Source organism: Melanerpes formicivorus, unplaced genomic scaffold (genome assembly GCF_026170545.1).
Source record: "Melanerpes formicivorus ecotype bairdi unplaced genomic scaffold, bMelFor1.0.p_v2 SCAF_21, whole genome shotgun sequence".
NCBI lineage: Eukaryota > Metazoa > Chordata > Aves > Piciformes > Picidae > Melanerpes > Melanerpes formicivorus.
The window spans coordinates 3,389,278-3,412,710 of record NW_027142373.1 but is presented as its reverse complement, the minus strand read 5'-3'; the positions used below and the strand labels follow the sequence as shown (position 1 = coordinate 3,412,710).

At 46.2% G+C, this 23,433-nt stretch overlaps 1 protein-coding gene across 1 annotated transcript in view; it reads right to left on the bottom strand.

Annotated features, from left to right (window-relative positions):
• Window positions 1-23,433, bottom strand: part of RHBDL3 (rhomboid like 3) — a 59,171-nt gene that overhangs the window by 5,111 nt on the left and 30,627 nt on the right. The window contains exons 3-8 of the mRNA XM_068151053.1: window positions 18,347-18,505; window positions 9,556-9,780; window positions 8,697-8,845; window positions 4,327-4,439; window positions 1,930-2,030; window positions 447-507 (exon numbers count right to left, since the gene is read on the bottom strand). Of these exons, the coding sequence (XP_068007154.1) occupies window positions 447-507; window positions 1,930-2,030; window positions 4,327-4,439; window positions 8,697-8,845; window positions 9,556-9,780; window positions 18,347-18,505 (808 nt within the window). The remainder of the gene's footprint in view (window positions 1-446; window positions 508-1,929; window positions 2,031-4,326; window positions 4,440-8,696; window positions 8,846-9,555; window positions 9,781-18,346; window positions 18,506-23,433) is intronic.

Sequence of the window (23,433 nt, the reverse complement as noted above, 5' to 3'; positions counted from 1 at the left end):
TAGGCTATGAAGACAATTGTCTGTGATGAATACATGGCCCAGCTTCTCCTATCATGGCATCCTGGGGACATGGCTGGAAGGTCACTCATCCACGAGTATATAATGCTATTGCTGTTCCAAATAAGATGGGAAGTGCTCTAGGAAACCCAAGTATTTTCATCAGAAATTTCTGGTTTGTGAATTCAAAGATGAGATATTAAAGTCCCAGATCTTCACAACTGCCACAAGCTACAGTTGCTGGCTACCAACAAATCCTCATTTACAAATGCTTGTGTTGAAAACCCAGACCTGCATTTGAGAGAGGTGTGTTTTTTGCTGCCAGAAGGTCCAGCTGCAAGTTCCTACCAAATCTGCTGCAAAGTCAAAACTCTGAATCAGCATCAACTCTTGTGACAAGGACAAAGAGAACAGGACTCTGTGTGTGCCAAGTATGGCATGGTACTTACTACAGATCAAGGCAACAGCCATGCGCAGCAGTTTGAATTGGCACTTCATTCCCGACCAGTTCTGGAAAGTAGACAAGGAACACAGTGACTAGCATGCAGACCTGGAGGGATTTGAAATTCAGACCCACACTGGAAGAGTTTCAAAGATGATCATCCCTTGAAACAAACCTCTTTCACTCCCTTTGCCATGCCTGGCTGTGAACTTCCACTCATCACATGCAACACAGATCAGTCAGACCCAGAGGCCACAAGCATGAAGGACACATTGCAGAAAGGTCCAAGTCGTGGACAGTCCATAACTTTGCCTGGCAGTCTTGCTGGTGTGGCATGGCCCTTGAATGGCCCTGCCACTCTCTGTTCTTCAGATGCCACTCAACAGCCACTTAACTGTCCTAATTTGGACAACAGCCCCCCAGCCCCACCACCAGCTCATTTACACTCCAAAACCCTTGAAGACAGCAAAGGAGACCTATTCAGCCCAGGAAAACACTCACTGCCCCACTCCCAGCTGCCACAAAGGCTGCCTGCTGCAGCACCATTGCAAGTGCAACCAGACCTCCCTGCACACCAACATTAAACACATGGTTTTCTTTCAGGCCTGACACAAGTCCCACCACACACACGTTTTCCAGCACTCATACAACAGAGTTTCTGTCTCTGCTGCAGCCAACCCACATTATCTCCCCACTCTGGGCCAGGGAAGGAGGCATTGCCATCATTTTTAGGTTATTCTGCTCTGACATGTCCTGCTCACTGCAGGAGGTTGGGTTAGATGACCTTTAAAGGTCCCTTCCAACCCAAAGCATCCTCTGTTTCTGTGACATTGCTGGTACAGGACAGACACACAACTTTGTACCACCACACGAATCTGCTCTCAGCAAAGCTGGATTTGTCTAGCTGTCAGCTCAGGAGTCACCCAAGCAGACAGATAGACTGGGCTTTGCCACCACCTAGCTGAGGACCTTGGATGAGGTCCTGCATCCAGGTCCTGGAGGAGTGACACTGCTGGCATTTACTTACCCTTGTGAAGTATTTCATTAGGTGAAAGAGCAACAAGATGCACACATGGCCCAGGGCTCAGCATCAGTCTGGCTTTTACAAATGGAGATAGTGGATGTTCTGCACACATATCCAAGCACCAGTTTCCTTGGTGCACACAGACAGAAACAGGTCTGCAACCTCTGCAGAACCAATCAGCTCCTCCTTTTTCAAACACTTGGCAGCCCTTGCAAGGAAAGCTGATAGCCTGGTATATACTAATAAACCTTGGATTACCAATATCTTTGACTTCTCCTGGCAGGCTGCCAATCATCAGGGTACCAAGCCACCTACTGCAGTGTAACATTTCTATCCCAGGACCAAACACTTAGACAGACTCTCAATAGGGGCAAGCAACAGCTGGGTTAGGCTCTATTTCCAGTCCTTTTGGGCCATCAGACCTGGTTCACCTTCAGAGAGGTTAGGCAGTAATTCTTGTACTCACCATGACTATATTGGCCAAGTGAGCTGAGACAAGGGCATACACACCTCCAGAGGAGCCCACCACAGGTGCAGTCATATCAGCTACTGACACTGCCAGGGATCCTGGGGGAAAGAACAAGGCTTTGTGACATTTGCCAGCCAAATAAATGCTCTCCCTGCTCCTGCCTGGTTAGTGCTAATTGCTGCAGGTCAGTAATGTGCAGATAAAGGAGGGAGAGAATCAATTGCCTTGTGAAGCAAACTCACTGCCAAGACAGTGACTGATGATTCTTCTGCATCTACTTTAAAAGCAGCCAAGCAAGGCTTGGGACAGGCCTGTCTTCAAATCTAAGCTGCAAAAAGGCACTTACACCACAATTACAACAAGAAGGAAGCAGGAGACAGAAAAATGTATGTCTTATTCACCTGGAGATAAACTAGCAGTATCTCCCATACTGGCAAGACAAATACTTGCAGGGTGAGAAGGAAGTGTGGGCTTGTAGCCAAGTACAACCTTCTGATCAAAGCACAGCCTGCTACCTGCAAAATTTCAGAGTAAAACTAGCTACAAATAACCTGGATGGAGGCAGGAAACATAGGACAGCAAAATGACAGGTCAGTCACATAAAGGCACCTCTAATAACAATACATCCAAACATAGACCTCTTATTCCAGCTGGAGGCTTGGATCTCCCAAAGCTCCTTTCACCACAATCCTTAATCGTAATTTTCACATTGCTGATGCAAATGGTAAGACAAAGGCAGACCTGGTGTCACAAGGCAGGGAGATAATGAAGGTCTTTGTGGTGAGCAGGAACAGAAAAAGACACAATGGCAAGTCTTGAGAGAATCCTTGGCAGTACAGAATCTAACAAACAACTTTGTTAATTGCTCAGCAGATTCTGGGTCAAGAAAGTGCTGAGGTTCCACCAGCCAACACTACTGATAGCTCCCTCCCTCACTGCATGGCCCTGAGACTTCTCAGCTCTTACACACTGCTGTAAAGGAAAAAGTTAATGAGAGGTTTGGTCACATTTGTAGCTCCATCCTGCACTGAGGGAAGGTTTTGCTTTCCTTTTGGCACTTTCTTTCACAAATAGGTCATGAGGTGTGAAAGGTGAGTCTGTGAGGGTGTGGCAAATTGAGAAAAAAATTAGATCATTTATATAGCAGAAAGGATCCTGTAGTACTAGGTGGGCTAGTGAGCCTCCCTCAGGTACTAGTTAATGGCTTTCAGAGCTTTGGGCATTCAGCCTAGCCCAAGTAAAACCTGCCTCTGCTCCTGGGGCCCCTGCCAGCAAGTCCATGGCCTGAGGAATCTGAGAGGCAGCTGGCAACTGGCAGTGCTCACTTGGACTGAAGAGCAGCAGATTTGGTGCTTGCTGCTTGGCTCACCTGGCACAGAGGTGTGATGTGTACATACACATCAGTGAAGCCCCAGGGTTCGGTAGATGGATCTGTGTGGAAAAGCTGTGCCTGGAAAGTTACAGGCTGGAGGCCACTTCAGTGCTTATTCAACTAACAGGCAAGGGACGGTGGAACTGGTCTGCTCCTTCCTTTCTCTGCATTAAATAGCACGGTGTTTGTCTAGTCCTGTGTCCTAGTCCAACTATTGTTTCTAGAGTCTCTCTACTGGAATTGAGGATTTATAGCATCCAGTGCAGCTCATTTTACAAAGGCTTTATCTGCTCATTATGAAAAAAATAAAATTATGTAGCTGGTGAAAAAAAAAAATCATCACCCTAAGTCTTGACCTAAGGCACTCAGCCGTTGTCTGAGTTCCACTGTGAAGCCTTTGGCTGTTCTCACACACTCCCTCTGTTTTAATTAGATGTTGATCTGTTGTCAGCTAACTTTCATCATCTCCAAACTGCTGCAAATGCCAAACATAAATAAAAGTAACACAGCACAAACCAAAAATCAATCAAACTCCGTGGCTTCATGATTAAATGAACTTCCAGATTGCTGTGCACTGCTCACAACCTACAACCAAACACATGTTGCTTACTCAGGCTGTAGAAAGCAGACAGCAGAGGGCAAATGGGGGAAGAACTGGCACAGGACCTGGAAAATAAAGACTCTTCATGCAGGGTTGCCTGTGATGCCACCTGTCTTTCAGGCCTCCATGGAAGATGAGGAAAGGAACAGCATGACCTCTACATGCAAGCAGACCATCTAAAGCAAGGCTGTGCTAAAGCAACAGGTTTTTGGTGCCTTCTTTTTATCAGGTTTCCTAAATGGAGCCTGTGGCTGCTTAGATGTCAGATTGTAGTAGATTTCCCACTTCCAGCCTCCCAAAGTATTTACATGCACAGAAGATTAGTGGCTGCTCTTCTCCTACACCCAAATGTCACAAAACATTGCTCCTACACAAAAGCTAGCCCAGACCTCCATCTGGGGCATCCAGAGGTGTCACCTACCTGCCACAACTCCAGCAACGTACACAAAGCTGATCCTTGCAGCTCCATGCACCATTTCCAGAGGAACCCCAACCAAGAGCTGAAGGACAACATTGAGTCCAAGATGTTCTATCCTGTGGCAAGGAAAAACAACAGTTGTCCTCTTTTCTAACTGTTTGCTTCTCTTCTCTACCCCTGAGACAGAGATACCTTGGAAAAGAGATCAGATAGCACCTGCTTCACAAAGGCAGATGGTAACAGTGGGAAAAACAGTGGTTCCTGACAAAGAGAGACTAAGAGCTGTGATGTTTCTTCCCTGCTTGCTGCTTGTTAACTTTTTCAGATCCACTCAGGTCCTTTCAGGGAAAGACCTCATAGTATACTGCATTCTTAATGGACTTTTTTGTCTTTTCTTTTTTTGATTGAAGAGGTTAAATGACTTGTCTAAAAAAGCAGCAAGATGGCAGCAAAGCCTGGAACAGAAGTCAGAAACATGACCTGCTCCTGTTTTCTTCTCTCCTAATGATGCAGCCTTCCCTGCACATACATCACCACCACAATGGGAAGCAGATATTAAGTCAAGAGCAAGGCAAGCCTAGCAGTCCCAGGACAGTTGCCATTCCCTTGTGACACATAATGCCACTTTGCTGTTTGTGCCATCTGACATTCACCCTTTGTTGTGATCATGGTCAGAATGGGAAGCAGAGGGCTTTTTTATGCCAAATGAGACACAAAGTGTGCTCACTGAAGCTCTCTGTTCACTTGCCCTTGTTCCCTTTACAAGCAGTAGCAAAACTCCTGCTGAACACAATGGGAAAAGCTGGGCTGAGACCAGGTTTGGAGAAAACCCCACAGTGCACATTGTGCAGGGCCTCTTGCAGCCTAGAGGTAGAGAGTCTGACAGCTAAGATGTGTGTGTGTGTGGTAAAGACTCCAGTGCAGCAGTTCTCTCCTGTGCTGAATCAATCGTTTCAGAGAAAGTTCTTTGTTGCTTTAATCAATAGTGCTCAACAAAACTGTCTTGCTGCTTTTCAAAGCTCTATACAAACATTTACTCATCCTTTGCCATCTGCAGGTTGTTCCAGTGAGGTAATAACAGCAACAGGCCCTTCTCTACACCATGCTAGTCTCTGAGATTTACCCTGGGCTCACAGGGCTGTGACCTTTCTGAAAGGCCATGTCACAGTGCACCCAGGGATACAGTTTTCTGCATGAACAGTGCCAGAAGCTCCTCAGGTGGACCTAAACAACCCAGTGGCATCCTTAGCGCAGAAGGCTACCATCTCTGGGGGGGGAAGAGTGCAAAGCAGCCACTACATGAAACATCCTATTTCCTAGAGGAAAAGGATTGCTCACAGCCAGCCACTAGCAATCTTTGCTTTAAGATCTCTGCATCTTCCTTGCTTTGGGCTTTCTTCACGTTTCCATAGTAATTTCCCACCTCTAGCAGAGAGCAACACTGATGGTGAGATGCAGTAATGACAGAACAAAATTTGAAGCTGGATTGGAGAAAATGATGCTGCAGGAAACAAGTCCTTTCCAGACACCTTAAAGGCTTTGCTTTCACGATTTCTCTCTAAGGATAAATTTCTCTCAGCTCTGCAATTTGTCATCATGGGAAACTGCTGCACGTGGCTGAGGGTGGTTTATTACCTTGCTCAAGACTTTTGAAGCCACCAGGCATGGACATAATGCTGGCACTTGTTCTGATCCTTCATGCTCACAGAACCTAGGAACTAAGTTAGGAACAACCAGCAAAGGTCACACTGAGATCACAGAAAAGAGTCAAAGCACCCCAGTGACCTTTTGCTGAGGGGAGGAAGCAGCTTTGGCCAACACAGTCAACGTCATGAGGTGGCACCTGACACTTTCACACAAAACACTGGCTCTTAGTTTTCAAAGGAAGCTTTTGTAGGAGCTCGGCAAAGTTTATCCTAGACTCTGAAGTAACTGCTCTGATTCACAGCTATCTTAAAGGACTTTTCAGGAGCAACCCCATTCAGTTCTCCTCCCTTCCATGCTAAGAGCTTTGAAGGCTCCACAGTCAATAAGCACCCATAAAATATAATTAGCCTTTGCCGGTGCTGAATGTGTCATTCTTGAAATGACAATTTCATTGATTTATTGAAGACCACTCTCCTTCTCTGGGACCAAATAAATGGGGCAGAGCATCAATGCAAGTCATTAGTTTTGGCAGTGTTACAAATGCGTGGGCCCCAGATAATCAACGTCTGCTCTCCATGAAAGCAGGAGGGCAGATTTACAACTTTGCCTTTTCAGCCCTTTACAAAGCTCCCTCCAGCAGGACCAACACACAGTCCATGCATTTTTTGAATCTTTCTAGTGGCACAGCCAGCCAAGCCCTAGCAACTGCAGTCTTCTCGGACACCTTCTGGCTGTCACTTGCTCTTCAGTAAAGCAGCCCGAGTGCACCAAAGGAAGGAGCAGCCCACATTATCATTTCAAAGTCTCAGCTGGAAGCAGACTAACAATAGACCCCGTGGCATTGTGTTAGTCTCTCATTTGAAAACGAGAGGAGAGTGATGGGCTTCCACTAACAAACGTTATTACCTTTCCAAGATTTATCTCTTCTCTCGGTAAGAAAGGAGCTTAGCACACAGAACTTAGCAATAAATGAACATTTAGCCTAACTCCAGATACTGCAGCTAAATCATGGGGTTTATTGTTCCAGCAGGGCTCTCCATTCTTTAGAAGGCTAGGTAACTAAAGAGCTTGGAATCCATCACAAAAACAATGAGTCTCCTGCACACCACCTTCCTCACTCTTCATCTCTGAGCCTGCCACAGACAGGAAATAAACCTGAGAGATTTTTCGGTTAGCAAGTATGAAGAATGCCAGAGACCTGCCTGCCACAGGATGACCTTGCACAGGTTAGGAAAGCATGCCACAGGTGATCCAATGCATTTAAATGCTGCAAGAATGATCTTTGTGCAGGTGCTTCTCTTCAAATATATCCCAAAGCCACCTGTGCTTACATAAGTGATACAGTAGAATGCCACCAGCAGCAGAAGAAAACCCGGATGCAATTTAGCTAACATTAGTTAAAATTAAGTGTTTCTTCCTTTTACAAGCCCAGTTTTACCCACATCCTCAGCAATGGAAATTTCCAATTCTCATTTTATACAACCAGCTTCACATCTAAGTCCAACAGAACTTGCAGAATGAAATCTACATCCAACGTATTTCTGGAGGGCTTTAGCAGCCAGGATACAGAGGTTACCATGTTCAGCAGTTCTAGTTAAATTTTTTTCCCACTCTCTCCCTGGGTAGAATATGCTCTGTCCTACAATTTTTGCCCAGAGATCTGGGGCACATCTTGTGCTTAAGGGCAATTACACACCATGGCAGAGAAGAGACATCAGCATGTCTTCCATCAAAGATATGGAAAAGGAGAACATTGACTGATGGGAATATAGGCTTTCTATTTAAGAACAAAGGGGCTTTATCCAGTTTCAAACTATAAACTGCTGCTGAAAAGCTTGTTGCTGTGAGTTGTCAATGCCAGAACCAAAGAAAATTGCAATTATGTGCCAGGAATGTGCAAAGATAATGATCTTAGAAGATACTCAGAGAGGGTAGAGTGTTCTGTACAGGGATGAACTTTTCTGTGATGCTCACTCATCAATATGGCATCGCAAACATCACACACTGAAGGCTCTTTGAACCCTGAGAGGACTAGCACAGTTGAGAAGCACAGAGTTAGAATCACCATGCCTTGTATTCTCTTCTCAAGTCTGCTACATACCTCCTATGGGTTGAAGGAGGATTCATTTTACTGTGCACCTTCACTTTGCATTTTGCATTAGATGGAACATTCTGTGTCCATCTGGTCAGCCGAGATTGTCAACTCTTCAACTGCTGTTTGTACAGTGTGTAGGAAATAGGAGCTCAGTCTTGACTCAGGCTTCTAGGCATTATTTCAGTCCCTACAGAAGGGACAACATTACTAAGTGATGACATACCACAGGCACAGGGAATCTAGCTGACTTTTGTGGCCTCAGCTGGAAAGTCTGGCAAGAATACACCATATAGCTCTTAAACATAGACCCAACATCTTTGCAGACTTGTACTAGCACTTGTTCAGCTCCTCTAGAGGGACACTGGGATTCCATTTGGAGAGTTTTGGGAAGCACACACTGGGAAGGGCACAGTAAGAGGAAGATGTGGTCCCAACATTACTGGGGAGAAGAGCAGCACCTGTTAACTTCCTTATGTTGCCTCCTCCCTTTGGGTTTGCCCCTCCCTGCCCAATAGCTTCAGATTTCTATTCACAATTAAGAATTTATTTTCAAAAATGTATGTCTGAGCTCATTCTGTCACTTCCTCTTCCCTCTCTCTGGGGAATCTCAGCTAGTACAATAAGTACTCACCCTGCATGCATGAATATGTAGGTTAGGTACCTCCAAGCCTGAGCACGGAGCTGAGGATGGTAAAGCAACGCATTCTTCAGGTACAAGGGATGGCTGACTTGCAGCACAAATCTGTCCAATACCACTCCATTGTAAAGAAAAAAGGCAACCTAGAAGGGCAGGGAGATTCCTTGGTTAGTAAATACTTTATCTCCCTCAACAGCACTTTGTAGCTCAAAATCATGGAGAAATAAAGTGAAATGTACAATATTTTTCCTCCCATTTGACAGCTTCACACAGCATGGAAGTTAGCTATTCTGAGGAATATGCAACACCTTGGTATAACTCTGTATGCAGCTTTCTGTAACACACCAGCCACTGAGTCAGAGGAGCTGAGCATCTCCCTGATCAGTGTCATATTACAGCTTTCTCTGTGCTTTTCTGATCACAACACTCAGCAAATGAGCAAAGACCTCATTTGGGCAGCAGATGAGCGGGTAGGAATACTTAATCCAGTTTCTCTTCCCTCCTTTTTCTCTCCAGTCACAGAACAGAGGCAACTATCTTGGAATTTATCTTTTAATTGCATCATTTGTATTACCAGTTTTCCTGGAACTGTCCAGATCCTCACTCCTCACAAAGGTCTGCAGAGTTTCCCAAAAGCTGTAGTTTTATACAGAGTTGTTTCAATGGGTAATAGCCACACTTGGAGGTGGATAGGATCCCACTCTCCACTCACACACAGGTAAGCCAAAATGGCTATTAGCTTCATGCCTCTTGTCTAAGTCTAAACAAGTCTCACTCTAGCCCTTGTTTGTATCCCTGCAAATCCCTGGGTCATGTGGGTTGGCTCCCAGAGAGAAGGCATTAGGATCCTTGCCTCCACAATAGTGATGGTGATCATGAACCAGGGCGGAGGGCAGCAAGTGTAGCTGTCATAGTACCACTTGCGGTCAATCTCTCGTGGCAGGGTCTCGTAGGCCACGTGCCGGATCAGCCTCTGCGAGAGGCTCAGCCCTGTCTCCTCCAGCAGTGCCTTGCTGCACAGCCTCCTGTTGCCCTGCAGGATGGCCTGGCGGAAGCTGTTCGACCTTTTGTTGCTCATCTAGGGGAAAAGAAAAGGAAGAAACAGTGAGGACAGAACAAGGCCTGGCCCTTCGAGTAGAACAAAATTGCAAGGGCCACAGAGACAAGACAACCAACTGAAGTGTCTTAGGTGCTGTAAACTTGCAAAAGAAAAGGATTTCTTCTTTTAAAGCAGTTATCCTCAGAGGGGCAGGTTTTGAGCTGGGCAGGCTCTGGAGGGTACAGCTCCTTTGTATGTGCACTATCATCTTACATGCACAGAGTTAGCTGCCTATCTTTCTGAGCACACACTTTCCCAGTTTGGATGCATAATTAAAGCAATTGCATTTGCAAATGAGGCAGATGGAATTTTATGCCTAGCCTGCTTGGGGGCGTGGGGAACAGAAAAAAAAACAGGCCTGAAAGAGCTTGCTCCAAGATTTGGATAATTGCTAATTAGCCCTGATGTCAAACAAACCTGCTGCATTAGAGCACTGGCTGTGCTGGTTGGATCTTTGGCAGGAAGGTGTAAAAGGCTAACTGTGCATAAAGACCACTCTAGAGGGACCTTTTACAGTAAGAGGCAGCAGAGCCAAATGTGACAGCCTGGTCCCTCTTCTGAAAGTATTGCTAACTGATTTCAGAAAGCACCCAGAGCTGACCCGGAGACAACAATCAACAGCATTGGCTGCCAGTTGTCTTGGAGGACACTGGGCTCAGCTAATAGGCCCAAGGCAGCAAAGCCCAGAGGTTGTGCTCCCAGTGCCCAGGAATCAGGAATTGTTCCAAGCTGGACCAAGCTGCTTAAACACAGTAATCACTGCAGGAAGACACCTCCTGTTAATCACTGGAGGAAGGCAAAGGGGTCATATGAGGTAACAGCACTGCCACCAGTTCTCCCAGCAGCTGTCCATCTCTCCTCAACCCTCTGTTTGCAGCCTGCCCCTCCAGTGCTGAAAATCACATATGTGAGCAACACCAACAGGCAAATGATCCATTTGGAGGTTTTTTAAATCTGGGGGGAAAATGTTGTTGCTCTTTCTGAGTTCTTATAGTGAGAAGAAAGTTTACCCTAAAAACTCTTTCTCCTTTCTTAGTATTTCTCCTGCTTTGCTCATTCATAAAACACCTAGAAAAGGACACTTCTGGCAAAAGAAGAAGAAAAGGAACAAAAGTTACCTGTCCATAAACATCTCTCTACCAGTCTTCTCAAGTCTACCATTCAAAAGCCTTTAGCTAAAACTAGAGAAGATTTTTTGCTTCAAAAAGTGCCTTTATCTACTTATTGACCTCACTGTATCCACAGAACAAAGCTTCACCCAGGGTTAGTTCAGAACAACCTGTTGGATGCATGCTGTGCACATTCTCTGACAGGAGCTTATTCTGTTCTCTCTGGCTTCTCTCCTCTTGTGAATGAGAATAAATTCAGACTGAAACTATAAATTTGCCTGCTACAGATGAAGCTACCAGACAGTGGCCTGAAGCTGTTGTATGCTCATTGTAATTAGAGTGATGGTGATTTTCCTGCCCGCCACAAAATGGCCAGTGCTGTTCCTGTGCTGTAGCACTTCAGTGGAAAACAGAGGTATTTCCAGAGTCAGCCAAAGAAAATCATCATTGCAGTTCAGCATCAGGAAGTGCTGACTACCCTCAGCAAATGATCACCTGCAACCACTGCCCAGCACCCCAAGGACATGATCTCCAAAGGGCAGCACAGCTGACTGCCAGGGCTCAAGCAAACACAACACTCAAAGAACCCCACAGGCCTTTGGATCATTCAGTTAATCTCAAGCTAGCAGGTGACAGGCATGGGAAGAGATAGAGCACTAAGTTGCTACTGCTGCTCTCACCAGCTCTTGATGAGAAGCCTATTTTGTTCCTCAGACTGACTTTGAAAGACTCAAATCTTCCAAAATAGAGGGTCTTGCACATGACTGCAATTTGCTGGCTTGATTTTGGAATGATATAATATTGGTATTTATGACCCAACTATTTAATCATTAGCCAAAAGAACACTGGGCTCATTGTTGGCATGCACATTATTATGGCTCCAGAAGCAGCCCATCCCCCTTCTTTTCATGCAATTGATCTGGGACTGCTTTAACTACCCTGACAGTGAAGCTGTAGGCAGATGGGTGCAGCAAACAGTAAGTGGAGAGTGAAAGCAGCAGTGGGGAACAGCACAATCCCTTAGTCCTTTGTGTCTGAAGAAAGTGTTGCACAGTGAGTGAGAAATTCCTCTTGACAAAGAGCCATGCACCATGCCACATCTGCTCTTTGGTGGTGCCACCCCAGAACAGAATCTAGCTTACTGCTACAGCTTTGCTCACAGGATGGGTTTGAGACATCTGCCTGACAGGAAAAAAACCTGGTACTTAGATCTGAAGCTGTCTTCAACGCTGATATTATGAATCTAGGCTAAGAGTCCTCACCATCCAGTGCAGGACAGTGCCAAACCTTGGCCAAGCACAAAGCCCTGCTTTGTCCAGCACAGATGCCAATCTAGAGCCAGCCTCAGCTGAGCTGCAGCTTGTGCTGGAAGCTGTCCATTCCCACTGGCAGACCAATTTCTCTGTGGTGCTTGGCTATCTGTAATACTGCTGCTGCCTCAGATAATCAATAGCCAAGTCATGTAGCAATTCCCCATCTCCAGTTTCACGGGTTGTGGGGGGCACAGGACCCTTTGCAGGGTTTTTATTCAGCCTCATTCAGGAGGTTTTGAAAAACATGGATTTCTGTCCATGACATTGTGGCATCTTTGAGGCTGGCCTACAGCTATTTTTAAACACCTACACCACTGTGACAAGCAATGCATTCAGCTCTCCAGCTCTGGTCCTCCAAGACACAGAACACTAAATCAGAAGTTATCATAAGCTTTCTAAAAGCCTTGGTCAGCCCCAGTTTTATAACCCACTCTATTTACAAATGCAGCCTCTCCAATCAATTCTGCTTTCAAGATTCCCATTTATTTCCTCCCCTCACTCTGCACTTCTACAAAATGCTAATGTGGGTAAAGACAGCTTCTCCCAAAACACACAGCTCAGCATCAAGTTCATCTGTCACAGATGTTCTCATCCTCTGAGCCAACCTGGTAATACTCTCTGAAACAGTATCAAATGGAAAATTTGAGGCAGGAGAGACCAAATAAATTACCCTGTTCATTCCAGGGGTATTCCCTGCTCAAGGTTCTGTCTGGACTTTTATTAAATGTGGCAGACTTAGACCTTTCAGTATTTCCATTAATAGTGGTAAACCACATTCAGGTTTCAAGGAGAAGTGCAAGAACACTGATTGCAGGGCAGGACTAACATTGCAGTTCAAATAATGTTGTGTTGAAACACAGCAAGTTGGAAACTTCAAACCCCCCAACATTTCTCCCAGGTTTTGTTGGTGATGGGAAGATTCCATAACTGAAACAAATCCATATTTAACTTTCCAAAGCAAAGGGGGTTTAAATCTCTTTGTAACATTTCCAGTCATGTGTATTCTAGGTACATACATAACTGAAACAAGCAGTTAAGCCAACATTGTGCTTCTCAAATCTCAACTGTACATGACCGAAACCAGCTGAGGAGTCATGGTTAAGGATGGAAATTTCTCTGCTAAGCTCCATTTTCACTGGCATATTGATAACTGCCAGGCTAGTTAATCATGCTACAGCCTCTGCCATGAAGTAAGAAACTACTGCGAAGATATCGTCCTCTCACCTTCTTCAGTGGCCACTACACCTGGGTATTTGTCACTCATGAAGAAGAAGAGCAGAGGCTGCAGATTTCTTAGCCTACCTCTGCAGGTTTCTTTCTTTCCTTGGAAAGGCAGAATTTGCAGTTTGGTGGCACACAGAGCAAGCCAGAGAGGAAATCACAAAAGTCTGCACCAGGGTGACCCAATTATTGTTCACAGCGCATAAAAATGTGTGCTGCTGACTGAAAATGAGGCAGAATTAAGCTGTCCCCAGAAGCCAGGAAGGGCAAGGAAAGCAAGGCAGGTGTTAGTTCTTGATCTGGAAAGCAAAAGATGTGCATTTAATTAGCTGGGATATTTTGCTCACTACTGAGATGTTGCATCAGCTTCAAGTCACTGCAAAGCTCCAGCTAAACATTTCTGTTGGAAGCAACAATGTTTTGTTTTTCCCAAGTCACGGGAACTCTGTCTCAGCTTACTAATTGCCTCCAAGCACGCTGAAACACCATTGCCTTCAGGGAACATCACTAGTCCTCAGCTCTCCTAGACCAAACACAGTTTCCCAGCACCAGGCTCTTCTTCCACGGACTTTGCCAAAACTGTAAACCCCCAAAAAGGTACAACTCTTACCTCTTTCCATCTGCCTGAGAAACAGACCCATGAGACATAGACAGGCCTCCATGAGTTTCACCTTAGATCCAACTGATTTCCAGCCCTGCCCCTTGAACATGAGATCCATAGCAGGGACACAGAAACCCTCAGTGTGTACCAGGGGCACTTGCCAGGGTAGTACCAGTGTTGGAATGGGAGACAGCCACATTCTCTTCCCCTTAACTCCATGAGCTACCATCAGAGCCTAAACTGTCTCCACATTACCTCTCTGTCAACCAAAGCAAGGTCTCAGAAGCTTCATTTCACCCCCTTTTCCTCCGCTCATGTGACTGAAAAGGGACACATCCAGAGGGCCACCATGCAGCCTGTCCAAAGCAAAAATTCCCATTCCCAGGAGGAGAAGACAAGGAAGGTTGAGCCAGAGAACAAAAGAGGCTGAGTCTCTCCAGAGCCTCACCGCTCTGCTCTTTAGCTCAGTTACAGTTCACAGTACATTATGTAGAGCAGTCCAGGGCTGCCAGCAAGGACTACAGTTCAGCAAGAATCCCAGCAAATAACATCTCAACTGTAATTACCTCCTGGCTTGTCTCCTCTCTAAAAGGAGCAAAATTAGTTAAACAGCTTTGTTCATTATCTCCTCCTGCAGCCTGTGATGCTCACAGACAGATTTTTGCTTTGCATTTTTAGTGTCTGTCTTCACAACACAGAAAAGCAACCAGATAACAGAAATGCACAAGACACCTCCACTTGCATAGGAAACACTTTTGGTTTTCTGTCCTGTCTCAGACACAGGATAAGAAATCCCATCTGCAACTGCTTTCTGCCATTCTTGCAAGCCCTGGTGTAGAGACAGAAATGGATATGATTGCAGCATTGTGTTTCACAACTACATGAGATGAATTTCATACAGAGAAGAGAAATCCTTCTGAAAGAGCTACCTGTCTGGTTGTTGTTTTGTTTGTGTGTTTGTTTGTTTTTTCCCCAGCCCTTTCTGTTTGCAGATCATACCAAGAGCCTTCAGCTTCCCTGAATTTATTTATTATCTGAATTATTTACTGAGTGACTTCTAGGGTCTATTCCCATCCAATAAAACGTGCAGAATTTAAGATGCTTTGCTGAGTTGAGAACAGGCATGTGTTGTGTGTGGGTCTCCTTAGTAAGATGAGAAGTCCTAGAATTACCCTTTTGGTGTTTCTAGAAGTTCACAACTCAAGGCTTAAAAAAGGGAAGACCCAAAGCTGAGAGAAAAACAGAGAGATTATGACATCCCAGGAACTGACCCTGCTTCCTGATGGGTTCTGTGAGACAGCACAGGTTTGTATAGGGTTTGGCTGGGATAGAGTTAATATTTCTCACAGTAGTTTGAGTAGGCAGCTCATGAGCTCCTTCTATGTCCATGCTTGGAAAGAAACCAAAACGAGCTGCTTGTGAGACACACACAAAACAGTTCCCTTCCTTCCACACCTTTGCTTTGACAACTGCACTGTAATGCATCTCTGATGCCCAGTGCTACTCCTCCCCTCAAGGCCTATCCAGTGGCCAGAGTATTATTAAAGCAATTTTACCTCTAGCTCAAAGTTTCTGTGCCTTGGAGACATTTGGGAGGCCATGAGATTCTCTGATCATGTCAGAGGAGTACTTGTTCATGAATATTGATGGAGAGAAGGGAAACCACACACACACACTGAGCCACGCTTATAAAACCTCTGTGGATCTATTACAAGGTCAGGCCTTTCCTTGCCACAGCCAGCACCACCATGTCTGGGAGCGGATCAATTCTTTCTAAGCTACTGAAACAGTCAAATTAACCTGAGCAATAAGCAGAGTTGGCTGATGAACGCCAAGCACAAACATGCACTTAAACACCGCTACAGAGTTTTCAGATTGACAGCTCTAAAGGGAAGGAAATCACTGATTCCACAGTGATCCTGTGTCAACTGCTTTCCATCAGAAAGTTCAAAAGACAAATTTGGGAGTAGGAAACTAGGGAAAAGAGAAGGAGTCCTAAAAATCTTGGACAAAAAAATTGGTGAGGGGTTTGGAGCACAAGCCCTATGAGGAGAGGCTGAGGGAGCTGGGAGCTTAGCCTGGAGAAGAGGAGGCTCAGGGGAGACCTGATTACTGTCTACAACTACCTGAAGGGAGGTTGTAGCCAGGTGAGGGTTGGTCTCTTCTCCCAGGCAACCACCAACAGAACAAGAGGACACAGTCTCAAGCTGTGCCAGGGGAGGTTTAGGCTGGATGCTAGGAAGAGGTTCTTCACAGAAAGAGTGATTTGCCATTGGAATGGGCTGCTCAGGGAGGGGGCGGAGTAACCATTACTGGAGGTGTTTAAGAGGGGACTGGATGAGGCACTTGGTGCTATGGTTTAGTTGGTTAGATGGTGTTGGATGATAGGTTGGACTTGATGATCTTGAAGGTCTTTTCCAACCTGGTTCATTCTATTCTATTCTATTCTATTCTATTCTATTCTATTCTATTCTATTCTATTCTATTCTATTCTATTCTATTCCATTCCATTCCATTCCATTCCATTCCATTCCATTCCATTCCATTCCATTCCATTCCATTCCATTCCACTCCATTCCATTCTTAACTGTAAGAGGAGTGAGAAGGGAGTCACCATTTGTAAGTAGTTTAATGTTCCGGCATTTGCATTGCCTATTGATTAGAAAATGCAAAAAATGCAGATGAGGGTGAGGGGACTAATGACAGAAAAATCAATGGCTGCTTTACATAAGTCATTCAATAATAGTGAAGGAAATGTGCCATTTTGCAGAAACCACAGCAAATGGGGTGAGATGGCATGACTTCCTACTTCCAGAGGAGAAGGGTGTTTGAGCCTTCCACCTACCCCCTGCTTCCCATTACCCTGTGCTGCTCCCAAGCTCAGTGGAGTGAGGAGAGAGGAAAAAGACCAATTCTGTTGTTGAGCCTGATGCCAACATGTGGGCTGGTCCACATGAACTCAATGATACCTCTGCCTGCTACCAAGTGTTGTGCAGCTCCATCAGTGGATGCTTGCCTGGTACTTTGAATGCACCCAGCTGCAGAACAAGCTGCTGTGACTATAAGTACAGAGCTGGTCCCAGAGTGCCATCAGCCACATTGCTTATCAAGTAACCTCACCCTCACTCTGCTCTGACAGATCTACATTTATTTCACTCTCTACCTAACTACAGTCAAAGGGCCACCAAAACAGATTGATTAGATACAGCAGATTTATGTCATTGTACCACAGCAATTTCACCTTCACACTGCCCACAGCCTCACTGAGGTTGTGACCTGGATCCTTGAAAGCTGTGCCCTGTTGTCACACTTTTCTGATTCATGTGAAAACAGGACATGCAGAAGACTCTCTTTCTAAACCAAGAACACATGCATGAGTGACCATGACAAATATGGAGGGATCAAATCCCCTTGCTGCCTGCAGCAACACACAGAGGTGCAAATTATTTACTCTGCACCAAGAGCACATACAGCTTTCCAGCAAAACCTTACACCTGTACACGACCTTTCAGTGCTTAATGACTCTGTCACCCAGGTTTCTCTTACTGCTACACTAGATCTACTGGGACTCAGGTGGTGAATGACAGAGCCTGAACAGGGCAAAGCTCCTGGAATGGCCTCTGCTTAAGATACACATCTTGGAAACAACATTTCTAGGCCATACTGGGCATCTAACACCACAAGTCTACATGTGTGTTGACTCACCAAACTGCCTTGACAAGAAACAGAGAGATTCCTTCACTAATTGACTCATTAGCAGAGATAAAGCACCATCCAGATGATGACTCATGCAGTTGGAGAGGTCTTACTTGGGATAAAATGAACATGACCTAGAAAGACTTCATCCCCATTGCTGTTGGTGCCTACACCAGTGCAGGATGATTCCACCCAGTTAGTTACACAACGTTATCTGAAAGTGCTGCAATTTCTAGACAAAATAGGAGAGATACAGACAGACCTCTGCTTGCAAACAAATGGCTCCTCCTGACAGATACCAAGTGATATTGAGAGCAAAACCCTCCAAACTAGCAGCAGCCACTGCTTCATGATCCTCTTATAACAGCTCCCGTTGTTTCTTCCCATGCAAACTTGTTTCCCTGGAAAAAATCAGGAGCAACTTGACTCTTGGCTTGAGAGTTCAATCACCACAGAATGCTTCAGCAAGCTCATGCAGAGAGTGATGTAGGGACACAGCAAACACTAGTGTTGACAGAGGGATGAAGGGAGAGACACTGTCCCTCAACAGCCAGAGCTTTAAGTAGAGCCAAGGACTCAGAGGCCCTGCCAGCCAGAGCACTCACCAGGTTGATGAAGTCTTGGTAGCAGATCCTCCCTTCAGAGTTGCTGTCTGCCAGGGCCAGCAGGACCTCCAGCTTATGGGGGTCCAGCTCTGAGCCGTGTCTCTGGAGAAGGGAGCGAAACTTCTCAGTGCTGATGTAGCCGGTGTTGTCGGGATCGAACTGGGACAGGAGGGGAAAGTGCTAGAATTAACCACTCCATGTTACACGCAGTTCTGCCCTCCTCTGCATTCAGCACCTGCATCACAGGCAACCCAAGGGCTGCTCTGGGCTTTGGCAATGCATTGTCCTGCAATCACCCATCTGCAGCTCCCTGTCACTGCGCAGGGACTGCAAAGCACCCTGCTGCAGAGAGGGGTGAACCCAGGCATCATCATTCTCACCATCACCCTGTCTCTATCCAAGCTAAGTCAGCTCCCTTCATGTTCCTTCCCTCTGCACCAGCATTTCTCTTGACTATTTCTTCTATCCCTCATCAGACTTTCAAACAAATCAGAGATGCAGCCTGTGAGACAGAAGGAAAACATTTTACTCCTGTATTTCCTAACAGCTGCAACACAGGAACATGCCAGCCTTCCTCAAGCCCTTTCTGTGCTCAGTGCTTCTGACAGTCACCTTTCCAGACCACCTCTACAGGTGCCTTCAAAACAGTAAGTGCTTTCACTACTGAGGAGCTCACCATTTTAAGATAGATGGGAAGTTTTTGTACAGGGAGCAAAGCAGATGGGCATTTTGTCAAATTACAAGTTACAAGGCAGTCACATGCCTTTTTCAGAACATAAACCAGAGTCATTGGCAGGAAAGTCCCAGGTCAGATTTGGAGTGAATGCCACTGACCAAAGCCATCAGTTTTCCCTCAGACTAAGTGGTTAATCTGCAAATGCCACAAAGATGCAAAGATGCCATAAAGAGATAGCTTTGCAGGGCTGTTCAGTCTTAGTTTCCAGCAGTCTCCAGCCCATGCTGAGCCTCACAGGGCACTCTGCAAGGGGCTGCCAGCTCACAGGCAGGCACCCACCAGCCCCAACCAAGCCAGTGCTGGACCCATGCCGAGCATGGCACTTTTGTGCTCTGCAGACTGGTCGTTGCAGCACGGGCCGAGCCCTGCTGCTCTCTGTTGCTGGGAGATTTGTCTTTAATTTCCCAAACTTGGCTGCGAGGACCCTGCTGCTCACCAGCCTCCTTTTGGAGATAATGATATCAAGCTTGTTGGCTGCACTGAATGGCTGTCAGGGGACAGGGCAGTCAGGAGGGAGTCTTTTCATGAAAACATTTGGGACATAAAAAGCCTTGGCACAGACAGAAAGGTCCTGACAATCCTCGATCTTTCCTGATGGAGTACAAAAGCTGCACAGGCGCCGAGCCTTCAGTCTGATGCAGCAGAGTAAAGGCTGCCTGGCGAGAGAGGAGGAGAGGGCTGGCACTTCTCTGCAGGGGAGCTGGCACTGCTCTGCAGCGTGCAGACTCTGGGAACAGAGCGGCCTCAGGCACGGGCAGCTTGGTGAGCGGACGCAGGGCCCATGTGCGATGGTCTGGCTTCATCTTCCAGCCTGAGCACCTTTCTCCTGCTGCTCCTTAGGACTCTGCTTTGGTGAGGAGGAGCTGTCCAACCGGGGAGCACAGCCCAGGACTGGAGCACGGCTGGTCTGCTACGGTGTCAAAGCAGCAGCCCCTCTGTGGGGAAACTGCCGGGACAAGCAGATCGCATAAAAGACAAAGCAATTGACCTGAGACAGTCAGAGCTGGGGACTGTCCCTCACCCTCTGCCAAGGCTTCTCTGTCCGTGCACGGTGGTCTGCAGCTACCTTCCTGCCTGCTGGCACTCAGCGCAAAAGGTGGATTTAATCAGCTGTTTGCTGTTAAATAAAGGCTTAACGTTAATCTCTGGACAAGTTTAGCTCCCCTATTCAGCCTGCTCCGATGCTTTCAGTTCACAGATCTAAAATCATCCCCCAAACCAGAGTTTCTGCATTTAGGCTCAGCTCTGATGCTTTTTTGGCTCTTGCTGGGACTCCCAGGCCAGAGCAAGTTTGCAGTGCCAATCCCAGTGGTGCTGATACCCAGGAAATGAAGCGTTATTGGCATAATACCTGAGATGACCTTTCCCAAGGGAAATTTGCAGAAGCTGGGAGATGAGTCATTCGGTGAAAGGATCCAACACCTGTAGTCCCACAGACACTGCTGTGTTCATCCTTGTTTCCTGAAAACATTTGACCTAACCAGCAACTTACTTAACTTTAACTATATCTTGACATTTAAGATGTAAGAACCTATCTTGTCTAGAACAAAGCCATTTGCTCCTTGAAGGCTTAAATGCCACCATAATTTCAGAGCCAGGGTCAGAAACAGAAGCATGGGACTCTCCCCATGCTGTGTGCTCATTGTCTGTAGGAAAGATCAAAGGCCACAGCCATGGGGAATATGGCTGTTTCTTCAAAGGGCAGAAGAGATACAGAGCTGAAGCACACAGGGTCCCAAAGCACAAATGAGCTGCTCAGATAATAAATCACTTTTCACAGATTTTGTTCTGCTTTAAAGCAAAAAGAAAACATTTTGTAACCAAGAACAAGAATTACACAACGGCTTCAGAGCTCCAGCCCACACAGGGACACACCAATGACTTCAGACTCACTAGTGCTGTCACTCAAGATGGTCCTGTCCATCCCAGTTTGTTGCTGGCTGCTGGCTTTCCAAACAGACAGACATCTGAAGCCTGGCTGGTGGCTTCAAATCAGTCTTTGCTCCAAGGATGCTTCCTCCTCACAACAATGTGCAGCAGCACCCCTCTTTCAGCTTATCATGCTGCTTGTCCCACCAAAGCCAAAGCAGTGGCAGAAGGCAGCTGGTGTTTTCAGTATTGTAAATGTGCTGGAGAGCATGTTCCCCGCTTTCACATCACTATGGATCATTTTCTTTTAGGCACTAACTTAATGATACTAATTAGAAATAGGTTTGAAATAAAATGGTGAATCTGAATGGCATTGCAGAGTAAAGAGGTGAACAATTAACAACTAGCACCTGAACTAAGAAAGCCTGCCTCAGAACAAGACCACACCACTGCTTTCATAACCCTGAGCAGGAGGGTTTCCTGTAAACCCAGCTGTAAGGGAGTTCTCTTATTTATGTTTCAACAACTTTGTTCAGCATATAAAAATTTCATCTGTCATCACACCACTCAGAATCCACCCCAACACTGCAAAGTGCCTCAAACCCTGTCACTGATATCACAGCTAACCACAAAATATCAAGGGGTTGAGCTAGTCCTACAGAATATGTGTCCCCATACAGAGCAAAACCAACATGTGACAGCACACTCCCAACCCTTGTGCCCATCAGTTAGAAAGAGGCAACTGACCTTTGCTAGACGCTTCATGCATTTATCCATGCTGATGTCATTAAGGGCTCCTTGTCCCACCAGCCCAGCCCAGCACCTTTGTCTCACCAGGAGGACATCCGATGACTGGCAGCCCGCAGCATGGCTGTGCTGAGCCTGGAGGCCAGCCCCACAGGGGTGGCAAAGCCCTGGCAAAGCCTCCTAGCAGCTCAGACAGCACAGTGGCTTCCTTCAGTGTAGTTTCTTCGGCCTCTGCCCATCTACTCAGGCAAACAAGCTCAACACAACTGATGCAGGGATCAGGAAGGCCATTTGCCACCCCCATTGCCCCCCTAGACAATAGGACGCTAACGGTAATTTCATGCAAGGTTTCCTCCTCATTTCAATGACAATCACTCTTAACTCCCTTGATCCTCAAGCAGGCTCTTAAGCAAAAATGTAAATATGTTAATGACCATGGCAGCCATCTGACCCAGGATCTTAATTCCCTTGCCCAAAACAAGCTATTTCCTCCCCCAATTTCTTCCTTATTTCAGAGGAGACACCCCTTAAACTAAAGACTCCACAGCAAAACTACAAGACAAAAAGGGAGCTCCACAAACTCAGATGGAAGTAGGAAATCTGGTTGAGGAAAGAAAATGAAGTCTCAGATTGTTCCTCCTCTTTAATTAAAGACACATCAGCCACGGCTGAGTGAGCAAGTAGGGTGGAGGCTGGTGCTGCAGCCAGACAATGGCTATGTTGGGAAAATGCAGACACTTCACAGAGTGCAGCCAGCTGCTCCTGTCCCCCATGGCAAACAACTCTCTGGAGCATCAGAGCAGCTGGAGAGTCAACAGCTGAACTGGGCGCAACATGAGGACCCTTGGCTGGCTTTAGCATTGCAGATCTGCTGCAGGAACAGAAAACTTGCTACCACCCATGGCTTCCTCTTTGAGGGGCTTTGTTTTGACATCACCCAAGTCATGAGTTGTCTTTGCAATGGGCAAGGCTCCAAGCAACTTCATCTAATTTGGAAGCTGGCTTTCAGTTGGATCAATCCTTTCAAGTCTGAGTCATTCTATAGTCCAGGGGCATCTTCACTGCTGGGAGAGACTGGTCTGGTAGTCAGGCTTCCTGGCACTGACCCAGCTCTGCTCCAGACTAGGAGGCAGATTTTAGAAATAAATTGCCTGAACTTTAGCTTCCCCTCCTATGATATGGAAATGACAACTGCCTTATTTCCCACCAGAAAGGAGTTATCAATAGTGGGCCTGTTTCTGGTTTCTCCTCCCTTCACTGAAAAGAGGGAATCCATCAAGTGCACAATCTGTTCATCTCCAAGGGTTTCAGAAGCCACTTGAGCCTTGCTGGGTCTGAACTCAGACCGTTAGATGGCACAGTCTCTGTAACCTAGGGATGCTACAGCCAGGCTGTAGTTAAACCAAGAGTCTCCAAGTCAAGACATTGAATTGACAGGCTCCAAGTTGAAGCCATGAAAAGGCATTTAAGACAGACATTGAAACTCTTCTCAGGATAGTCACACATTTTACCAGAGCCCATCTCTGCTTTTTCACAGTCCCTGGTTGGTTGGTGTGTTAAAAAAAACACCAAAGCCACCAAACCACACAACAATAGAGCAACAGAATATGTAGCACTTGCTGCTTTGATGAAGATCAAAGGAATGACAACACAGAAGATGAAAGACTGCCCTACAGTCCAAATGAGAGGGCAAAAAGCAAGAGCTGTTTTAGCAGGAGTTTCATCACTGGTGATG